This window comes from Lycium ferocissimum, unplaced genomic scaffold (genome assembly GCF_029784015.1).
Source record: "Lycium ferocissimum isolate CSIRO_LF1 unplaced genomic scaffold, AGI_CSIRO_Lferr_CH_V1 ctg638, whole genome shotgun sequence".
NCBI classification, from domain to species: Eukaryota; Viridiplantae; Streptophyta; class Magnoliopsida; order Solanales; family Solanaceae; genus Lycium; species Lycium ferocissimum.
This window is the reverse complement of record NW_026726335.1, coordinates 33,163-44,213: the sequence shown is the minus strand read 5'-3', so window position 1 is coordinate 44,213 and position 11,051 is coordinate 33,163. Positions and strand designations below refer to the sequence as shown.

The 11,051-nt window shown below is 33.9% G+C and overlaps 1 protein-coding gene across 7 annotated transcripts; it reads left to right on the top strand.

Moving 5' to 3' along the window:
• Positions 1–761: 761 nt before the first annotated feature.
• Positions 762–9,540, top strand: LOC132045230 (OVARIAN TUMOR DOMAIN-containing deubiquitinating enzyme 12-like). Of its 7 annotated transcripts, none has more exons than XR_009412374.1 (12): positions 762–3,065; positions 3,150–3,322; positions 3,575–3,648; positions 4,626–4,680; positions 5,650–5,724; positions 5,822–5,895; positions 5,977–6,025; positions 6,612–6,696; positions 7,540–7,596; positions 8,197–8,283; positions 8,380–8,436; positions 9,401–9,540. XR_009412374.1 is itself a non-coding variant. In XM_059435777.1 (11 exons), exons 1-10 carry the CDS (start codon positions 2,738–2,740, stop codon positions 8,274–8,276), a joined length of 1,050 nt encoding a protein of 349 aa, XP_059291760.1. In that variant the 5' UTR covers positions 762–2,737; the 3' UTR covers positions 8,277–8,283; positions 8,380–8,696. The 7 variants fall into 7 exon arrangements, 3 of the variants coding, with proteins under 3 accessions (XP_059291760.1, XP_059291758.1, XP_059291757.1); XR_009412373.1 differs by having other exon boundaries at positions 9,360–9,540; XR_009412372.1 differs by having other exon boundaries at positions 763–3,065; positions 8,383–8,436.
• The last annotated feature ends 1,511 nt before the right edge of the window (positions 9,541–11,051 follow it).

Here is an 11,051-nt window from a genome sequence, read left to right as displayed (position 1 = left end):
TGATCGATATTTACTATGTTGGGCCTTTTCTCGCGCGTGCGTGTTCTTTGAGTTATGGTTTATAATGTTCAAAGTAACGGATAAGTCGTGGTTCACCCGCCAGTCGGAGTTCCGTCATACTCCTAATAGGGGTGTGACAAGTACTTTTTCACTTTAATTTATACGAAGCTGTTTGATTGAACATTAATTTTAAAATTTATGTCTAAGACAAGTAATAAATATTTTATGTGATTTTAAATCATCTTTTGGTTCCGCACTAAAAAAAAAAAAAAGGAAAAGAAAAATAAAAGGGGTAGGAAGCGGCGTTGTTGTATGGCATAAAATTCCAAGAGGGGACTGAAGGACAGTTAAAGTCAGAAAGAGTTGTACATTTACAGAGTTTTGATTCCATTTCTACTGTCCTCTTTCTATCACCTCGTGACATCCGTCCGTCCTTTCCCCCAATCATCAAAGCATTTTATACTATCATTTGTGGCTTCTCGAGTACGCTCTTCTTTTTTCTCACAGTAGAACGCCGAGCTGTTGCATTTTGGATCGGAAAGGAATTAATCAACTGTTAGTTCAATGCTTTTTCTGCTTCATTCCTAGTGCTCAACTCATTTTCTCTCTCTCTGTGTGTAATTTAGGTGATGAAATCTGTATGATAAATGAGTGCTTTTTGTGCTTCATTTCGAGTGCTGTTCAAGTGTTGTTGTGATTTTATGAATAGATGAAATTGAGTGTTTTTTCTGCTTCATTTCAAGTGCTGCTTAGTGTGTTTGTGGTGAAGTAACGATGTGTATGAGTGATTTTCTTTGTGTTTGTGTCAGTGTGTGTTGAGTTAGTTAATTTGTTGTAGAAGTGTGTAATTGAGTGATAAATCTGTTTGAAATGGATCGAGTTGATCAAATTTCGTTGTGATTGATTCGGATTGCGGCTTTGCTCTCTGTATGTGTTTGTACTGTTTGTGTTGCTTTGCTCAGATTCCTGTAGAAATGCGTAATCGCCAAATCTGAAAAGAGAAAATCCAGTGGTTGTTTGTAGGTGATATATGGACTGAGTTGATCATTGTTTGTTTTGATTGATTGAGATGGTGTTATGTGCTGTTTTTGCTTTAGTTTAATCTTTAATTTGCTTATTTTCAGTTCTCTCTTCTGCTTAATCTGAAAGATCCATTGGCATTTCATCCCAAAAATCCGTGTATTTTGCATTTGATCACTGAATAATTGATAAGCTATCCTGAAGTAATAGTAGTAACTATGAGTCAGTATCAAAGGGAAGAAATGATGGTACAGTGAACTGGAGCTTGCTCGGTCTAATTGTGTGTGTTGTGTGTTTAAATGACTAAAAATGGAATCAACTATTATTAATGTCCTCTGAATTCATAAGCTAGTATAGAGGTTTGGGTAGTTTATTTGAATTGCATGACTGCCTCATCTAAAAGTTTAAACCCTTAAAGAGGGACACTTTTTGTTTATCGAGTTTAGGTCTGCACTAGTTGTTAGGTTAAAACTATAAAAATGTAAGGATTTTTCCAAGGGGCCCTGAAATACCTTGCATTGCATTTACAAAAATTTCATATGCAATTTTGTCCTTTCTCCAAAAGTATTGTCTATATGTGCTGGTCTTCTGAGATGATTTTCAAATAGAGTCTCCCCTTCTGTGTTGTATGACCATCATCAAAGAATGTTGTTAAGAGGCCCACATGAATACAGCAGAAAAACTAGGTACACCTAATTCATGGTTCTCAGTCCCTTCAGAAAGTTAACGCGGATTCTCGTTTTGTACCTAACTAACTATGCTAAAATTCCATATGTTCTGCATTGGATCGCTTGATAATTGAAAAGCTATCCTGAAGTAAATAGTGTCAAAGGGAAAGATAAAGAAATGATGGTACAGTGAACTGGAGCTTGCTCTGTCTATTTTTGTGTGTGTGTGTCTGTATGTGTTTAAATGACTAAAATGGAATTAACTTATTAATATCCTCGGCATTAAATTTAATAAGCTAGTTTAGAGGTTTAGGAAGTTTATTTGAATTGCATGACCGCCTTATTTAAAATTTTAAGCTGTTATAGAGGGACACTTTTGGTTTATTGAATTTAGGTCTGCATAAGTTTGTTAGGTTAAAAGTATAAACATGGAAGGATTTTGCCGAGGTGCGCTGAAACACCTTGCATTGCATTTTTTTAATGCCAAATGCCATTTTCTCTTTTCTTCAAAGGTGTCGTCTATAGGTGGTCCTGTTCTCAGAATGATTTTCAAAGAGAGTCTGCCCTTGTGATTTGAATGACCATTACCAAAGAGTGTTGTTAAGGGACCCACATGAGTTCAGCAGAAAAAGTAGGTATACCTAATTCATGGTTCACAGCCCCTTCAGAAAGCTCGAACGCGGATTCTCATTTTGTACCTAACTAACTATGAAATCACACCTTATTGCTTTTATAATCTTCAGGCATTTGTAAGCAATTGTGTGAGTTCCCTTTTTAGCTTTAGTTGATCCTATTTTAGATCATTTGAAAAAGAAAACACAAGTATATTATCACTTATCATAAAAGAAAACACTGATGTATTAGTTCTTTGCACTGTTCTTGTGCTAAAGTTGGTTTGGAGGGAAATAGATGTTCTGCTTCTCTCGTAGTACAGCTAATTAGCTTCTTTTTTTTTTTCTCTCTTTTTATCATTCTTAACTGCCTGGCAGCAATAATCATCAGCATTCATTGTTGCACGCTTTTATCTGATAAAAAGTAAAATAGCTCAGATGATTACGCACGAGCAAGATCCAGATGTTGTCCGGTGGGGTCTCCAGTTGTTTGACAGTGATCCCTACTCTAACTGTGCATATAGTGGTGCCATGCCCCAAAACAGTGTAGATTACTATCAGGACCATTACTTCAAAGGTGATCATTTCAGTATGGAATCCAGCAATGAGGAAAATCACAATTTCAATGCACAGTGTCTCCAGGAAGAATTGGCTCAGCTTTCAGTCGCTGAACCGCCTTCAATTCTCCATCAAATGACAGAACATACACAAACACATTTTTATCCACAAGACTGGTTTAGTCAACCTATGGGAAACTACAATATTGGTATTGGAAGTGTTTGCTTTTTCCAACCTTATAATTATAGTTCTTGAATTAATTTATTCTGACTATTCATATTATAATTTCCAGGAGAAGAGAACTGCGATGAAGAAGAAACTAATGATGGAGCTTCCACTTCATGCTCTAGCCCAGGAGAAGAGTCATACACTGGGGAGGACTGGTTGTATTCGCTTGAATTGACCGATGAATACGATCTTGATGGTGAAGTAGGGAAAAGACTGAACCAGATGATTCCAATTCCCGTAAGCATTCTATGTTCATATGCATAATGAGTTAGCAACTAAGATTTTCAAATTGTTCTCCTTTCCATGATCACCACAATCATCTAAAAATCGGGATTTATGTGCCAGAAGTAGTTGGAGACATGTCTCGTTGTGACTAATCTTCATTCTCTTTAGACGCTTGAGAAATACTTGTTTATGTCTTTTAACCTAGTTGTGCCTATTGAAATCTTTGCCTTTATGCTCATGCAACTTTTATACTTGCTTTTGCAGCACATTCCTAGAATCAATGGAGAAATACCGTCAATTGATGAGGCAACCTTAGATCATCAAAGACTTCTTGACCGGTATTATACAATTTCTTTGATGGAAAATGTGAATGTCCAGTTCAAATATCTATAAACCTTGTGCTGGCTATAAGCCTTGCAATTGTTTTATTGTGCTGTAAATTTACCTCTCCACTTTTGATAAGATACTGATCAACAAATTATATTTTGGTCAAACATAAATATCATATTGTTTTTTTTTTAAGGATTGATCATTATTTTACTGCTTTTTGCATGTTTTCTATTGTTTGAAAAATTAAGTCTGTTTTATTTGACGGTAGGAATAATTCTTGCAATTGTTAAGTTTAAACAAATTAAATAATGTAAATACCTATCAAAAAGGAGAAAATAATAGGAAAAGAACAAACCGGAAAGAAATACTCCCTCTGTTCCGTTTCATCTGACTCTATTATTATTTGGGAATTCAGGCACCTTTTTTTTCACCTTAACTTTTTCATAATTCTTGAATGATATTTAAAATTATGTAAAGCAGTAATTTATAGTACTTATGCGGTTCCTAATTGTGTAAATTTTATTTTAAAAGGATTAAGAACTCGATTTTCCAATTGAGACCGAAAATTAGATGGTTTGACCCCTGTATTCCTTCATTCTTTTTTAGATAAAGGGGGAACTTTTAACTCACTATAAACCAATTTATAAGGCCCTTTTTCCGTTTTTGAGTGTTCCAAATTTTAGCACCTTTTTATTTCTATACAACTTTCACAAATTTCAAGAATCTAAATTTATTAAGCTCTTCATACTGTAATTTTGATGTGATATTTGCTCTCTTTTCAACCTCAACCTTAATATTTTCTTCCATCATTCAATAATATATTATATACATCAAATGAATATCTTAAACTTCGTGTCCAGTTTGATAATATCACATAAACTGAAATGGAGGGAGTACATATGAGGAATTTGTGAGGGTGTTCCCTATTTGTTTCTCTTTTTTGTCATTCTTTTGTTTAAGGTGCAGAAGTTTGTTTTTTCTACAGATTACAGGTTTATGAACTAGTCGAATTTAAAGTTCAAGGTGATGGGAATTGTCAGGTTAGCTCTCCTACATTATCATTCAATTCTTTTCAAATGAAAGTCACAATCTTCCCCGGCACAATTATTTACAAGAACTTCCAATACTACGTTCATCATTCAATTCTTTACTTTGATAAGTATTTCTGTATCATATAGTACTCGAATTTCAGCCCTCCGTTTCAAATGTCCTATTTTAATTCTATAGGTCATATCTGCATCTATCATGTCATTTCCTGGTATGTTCAGTCTAGCTATCAGTTCAGCATTTAGAAGCTAAGTTGGACATACTCGGGTTGCAATCCTCCATTTTAAACATCCTACTTGTTTCTACATGCCACGCCTGCATCTGTCATGTATCTTCGTTTTTCCTCTCATGTATCTATCATGTCGTGTCTTGGCAAATTCAGTCTAGCTATTAGTTCAGCATTTAGAAGCTAAATTTCTAACTTAACCTTCACCCTCTTATACGAGCTAAATTATATACATATTCTCTTTTCTTCTATTTATCCTAAATATTTACTCTCTAAAGTGCTTCTCCATAAATCCAGCTTCTGATGGCCTCCCTCGATAGTTTCATGGACAATATCATCTGCAAATAACAGGCGTGATTCTTTCTGTATTATTGGTTGACTCATACATAATTAGGGTAAACAATGCAAAGGAAGGCAAACCTGGTGTAAATCAACATTTATAGAAAATTCCTTTTCATTTCATCGTATTCTTGTACTTTGACTGCTTCCTCTTTCATATTCTTTATAATAACATCTATATGTTTAATATGAATTCCTCTCTTCTCAAGTACCCACACCCTCTAAAGGGCTTTTTCCATAATGTATTATATATGAATCTCAAATTGTATTAAAGAAATTCAGTTGGGATTGAAGTGGTATCATCTTAATCACGGTGTTGTTCCTACCTAACTGTTTCATTTACTTCTGATATAAGAGCCATTTTCACTTCTGATTGATGGAACATGTATTGTTCTAGTTTCGTGCTTTGTCAGATCAATTTTACCGCACCCCTGAGCATCACAAATTTGTCAGACAGCAAGTTGTGAATCAGGTCTGTAAAGCTTCACATCATAACATAAGCAAATCTCGCCTTATTGTTCTTGTTCCGCGATAATGATATCTTTTTCTTTCTTTTTTTGGATTATCAGCTCAAGTCATGCCCAGAGATATACGACGGATATGTTCCCATGGCCTATGATGATTACCTGAACAAGATGTCAAAGTATCTCTTCAACTGTGTTTCCGAATAAATATCATTGCATGGATTGCTTGTAAATGACTACTTTTATGTAAATGAAACCAGGGACGGCGAGTGGGGTGATCATGTAACTCTACAAGCAGCTTCTGATTCGGTAAGTTTCTGGCCTACGCTCTCTCCCACTCCATTGTTCCGTTCTTTCTATTTCTTTTTTCTCTTATTCTCTGGTGAGCGAGAATTTGGAGGGGGGAGGAGAGGCACAATAAGCATCTTTCTCTTTTAAAATTCTGACATATCATATCTGAGGCTAAGCACAAAGGGGTGAAGCTGTTCAAAAAACTTGCTCCCAAAAATTAAAATAGCTAAGAGGATATCTTTTGGTGTCAATCCCAAGAACCAAGAACTGCATATCCTCTTAACACCATTGGCACATTCTTGTTTAATCAACAAACTGAAAATGATCATCAAATATCAGTTGAAAGTTTAGAACAATTTCTTTAATTTTTGCATTTATGGAGATTTTGTGAACATAAGTTTAGGATGTTGCAAAGTGGTGATTGGAGTCTATTAGTGGTTTATTAGTGTTGCTCAAACTTAATATTGTAACACCATTTTCTTCAGTGAAATCAATTTATTGGGGATTGTTTATTTTTTCTGATGCAAAAGTCGGTATTTGATTGTAGTTTTCTAGAAGAGTCTAGAAATTTATAAAATCTGACTTTCTCAACTATTCACTGCAGTATGGTGTAAAAATATTCGTCATAACATCTTTCAGAGATACCTGCTACATTGAGATACTTCCCACCATTCAAAAGTCTGAACGAGGTACAGATGTATTCTCGTTCATAACATTTGTTTTTGTTCCTTATGCTTTACAAGATCTAGCTGCAGCTTTTAACGTATTACTTATCATCTAAGTAATCCTATGAAGTCACACTAGTACTCTAAATTTGTGTTGCTTTTCCTACCATACCTAGTCGATTAATCAGTCTAGAAAAGCTAGTGATTTATTTATCATTTATCTGCTTTTCAACAACAACAACAACAACATACCCAGTATAGTTCCACACGTTTATCTGCTTCTGTAATGCACATATATTCTTTAGACTAATCACACTATTGAATCCTATTTTCAAACTTCACTAATTTCTCTAGGTTGAGCAAGTATTTATATTTAATGCATAAATTGGAGGAAATATTGAATAGTTAGGTTGATGTTAACTCTGTTGTTAGCCTTGGCTTAAAGTTAGAGTTGTGTCAACGTTCTAAATATATGAGTTATGGTTCTACTGGCCTCCATGGTCTATGATTAAACCATGATCCCTAGACTTGTATCTACAATAACAAAATATTATGTTTTCGTTAGGCTTTTTTCTTCTTGTGATTTTAATTTCAAGCTTAGTTTTAAGAACAAATGAACATTTACACTGGAACTTGTTGATGAAGAACAGAAATATTTGTGTTCTCCTTTGGGTGGTGGGTGGAGTCATTTATTCCCGTTGTGCAATTTGAAAGGGAGATCATCCTTTTCTGTGAGTGAGCATTATCATCATTGCTTAGTCAATTAACCATGAAAAGGAGGTCATATGAGATTGGTCTTAATTGTTGTTTCGCTTCAATTTTAACAAAGTTGGGATAACTCTTGTATATGAACTCCGGTTGTTGCAGTTATCTTCTTGAGCTTTTGGGCCGAGGTTCACTACAACTCAATATATCCTGAACGAGGTGAGATCAAAATGTTCTAATTTTGAATTAGTTATCGTCTCTCAATTCCACCTCATTTTTCTGCTTTTATCTTTCTGTCATTTAAAGTTATATTGATTTCAATTTCCCAGTTGATAATTAATTTGCCAATTTTCACTACCATAAAAACTTTTGCACTGAAATTGTTGCCAAAATAGTCTAGCAGAGGACTGACCGTCCAAGTTCATAATGATCATTTGATATAGGAATCTTCAGATTACAATATAGGCAATGAAAAGGGAAAAAAGCTTCCGCTAATATGATGGAACTTAAACAAGTCAAAGTGGTTCTGTTGATTGACATGATACAAAGATTATCCCATTAGCTCTTCAACAGTGATTCAAGTTGATATTTTATATAGTACATTAGTTCAATGGGCATTTTCTGACTCTTTTCTTCACCCTAACTGATCCAAACAGAATCAAGAAATCATAGTTACAAAGTTATAATTCCTTTCTTTTCACATTCTTTTCCTTAAAAGTGATCCAAACTTGTTCTCTGCATATTTTCGTATTCTTTGATGAGTGAATGTTCTCTCAGGTCTTCGTGTAACAGTTGAATTTGTTTGTTTCTGCCTTCCAGATATCACAGCTGTTGAGATGAAAAAGAAGTACTTGGCCCTTGCAGATGAACAATTGGAATCTCAAGATGGTTACCAATGATAGATTGGTATTATTAGACACTTCACACATCTGTTCAACTTCTTCTCATTTTCAGTCTTAAATAATTATAAGCACTTCTCTAATTTGTTTATTCCCTTTCTAGCAGCTAATACACGATGTTTGCCGCAATGCATCTGCAAATTAGCAATAACCAGCTCAGGTGCAGCCATTTTTTTCTTGACATTCTTTCTCAAGAGTAATATTTGGTTTGGGGTTGAACTTGCACTATTCATCTTTGTTAATCCAGCAGCAAGTCTAACATTATTTTTCATATTTCTTACCTTCAGTATGTCTACCTTGAATGCATCTGCAATAAATACTCAGATGCAAATTATCTTTAATAGTCAGATGTACAGGTGAATAATCTGATTTCTGGAAGTATTATATTTTTCTGATTTAAGTTAACAGCGCTTATCATTACTCTCCCTTCCAATTTATATGATGTTAATTTGATTCATGTACTATCATGGTGATAGTAGATGAAAAAATCCAAGTAGTATTTGAGAAAAGTTAATTTGAGCCTTGAGTGGTTAATTTGAACTTGCAGGATAGAGACAATGTCGTTAAAGGTTCTAAGTGTTGAAGAAAACATGTTATCGCCTGATTAATGACCCCCTTATTACAAACATGTTATCGCCTGATTAATGACCCCCTTATTATAGTTCATTGGAAAATTTGACCCTTTTAGAAAACGTCCATGTGTTGGAGAGCTTCCGCCCTTAGTGAATAAGGGTATTACTTGGACCAATCTTTTAACGACAAAAGTTTCTTTGACCCCATTTATTAGTGAACCGTAACTTTGGACCATTTCTGAAAATCCAATAGCAAATTTGGACTTTTTCCTAATGAAACAATGAGAGTATAGACGTCTGCATCAACTTTTCAAAGAAAGGCTTGAAGTCCGTTTAATTTCCTCTGTTTGGTGCTTAAAAAAGTCTTTTGCTTAAATGTCATGCAACTCTTCGTGTAACACGACGCATATATATGGACAGAAATTTGAACCAACAAAATGCTATATGTGCTTATTTTCTATAATAAAAGGAAAAGGGTGGAAGTTTTTAATTTCACCATTTGGTGCAGCAGGGATCTTCCATTAAATCCTCATGCCTATACTCTTTCTGCAGCACGAGGTGGAGTAAGGAAAGAAATTTGTACTCCCACACGTCTCAAATTATCTTTCGCTTTTTGTTTTACTTTATTTGTATGTTATACTAAAAATAATTTTTCACTTTTACTTTGTCACTTTAGCATATCAAGAGAAAGATATTTTATTTTTCTTGTTTTACTCGAAAGAAATTTGTACTCCCACACGTCTCAAATTATCTATCGCTTTTTGTTTTACTTTATTTGTATATTATACTAAAAATAATTTTTCACTTTTACTTTGCCACTTTAGCATATGAAGAGAAAGATAAAAAAAAAATCTTGTTTTACTCTTAACATTAATTACTCATTTTCCAAGTCTATTGAGTCAACGTCAATTAATATGGGTATTTTGGTAAAAATATATATTTCATTTATTAATTCTTAAGAGGCGTGTAATGTCAAAAGTGGACAAGTAAAAGTGAAGAGATGGAGTAATTATGAGGGGCATTTGACCACTCTTATCCTTATTTATGTCTAAGTTATAAACTTTGCTCATTAAATGTTTACTCTATTTATGTGTCATTTCCAATGACAAAATTTTACCAAGGATAAAATGGGGAAGAAGTAATTAATTGTGCCTTGAACTTCTAAAACGATAAATAATTTTGAGATGTGGGAGTACAATTGTAACTATGAATACTAAATTTTTTTAGATGAAGGATAGAAATTCGTTTAATGTTGGTGCACAAAATGGGTCTCTCGGTGAAACTCCCATGCTTGATGCTTTATACTTTAGGGTCGTTCGGTAGAAGGATATAAGAGATTATATAATCTTGGGATAAAATTTATGATTATTTTCTTTCTTTCTTGCTTTGTTGTGTTCGGATCAGATTCCGCGCATTTCATTTATTTTATCAAATACTTGTCGCCTTTCACCAATACAGGTACTTCTACCCACCAAATCTTATATTGATAAATGGAAATAACTTTTAGTATTGTTATTGTTGAAAGAATGTCTTACTTGATTGTAGTCTATAAAACTCGAACTACCTCACATATTGATATAAACCATGGCAAAGTTATTACTCCCTCCCTTCCAATTTATGTGACTAGGCAAGGAGTTTAAGAAAAAAAAAAATTTGAAACTTGTGGTCTAAAACAAGCCATAGATATTTGTGTGGTTGTAAATCATTCCATTAATGGTAAAAGGAGTAGTTTTAAGTTTAATAATTTTTAAATATGAAAATGCATCATTCTTTTTTGAACAAACTAAAAAGGAAAATGTATCACATAAATTAAACGGGGATAATATCAAGAAAACAGTAGAGTACTTGGGTTTAATGGCAATCTTCCAATAATGCTGCACTGGAAGAGCACAAAAGTCACATGCTGAATAGAAAAAGAGGAAAAAACACACACACACACACAAAAGCAGTCATTACTTAAAAGTAGTTAAAAGGGAATAATCAAAGGGCAGTGAGGGGCACCATAATAGCAAAATTGACCCATAACTTTAGGGTCTACCATAGTGGATACTTTAAACATGTGCGCACTACTAATGGTTCTTATGATATCTATATAAAATAAAACACTAGAAAATCCAAATGGAAATGGTGTTCAAGTTAATTTGTGTACATAGAACTAATTTAGTGGATATGGAGTATTTGTTATCTTTATCATCATTAGTAG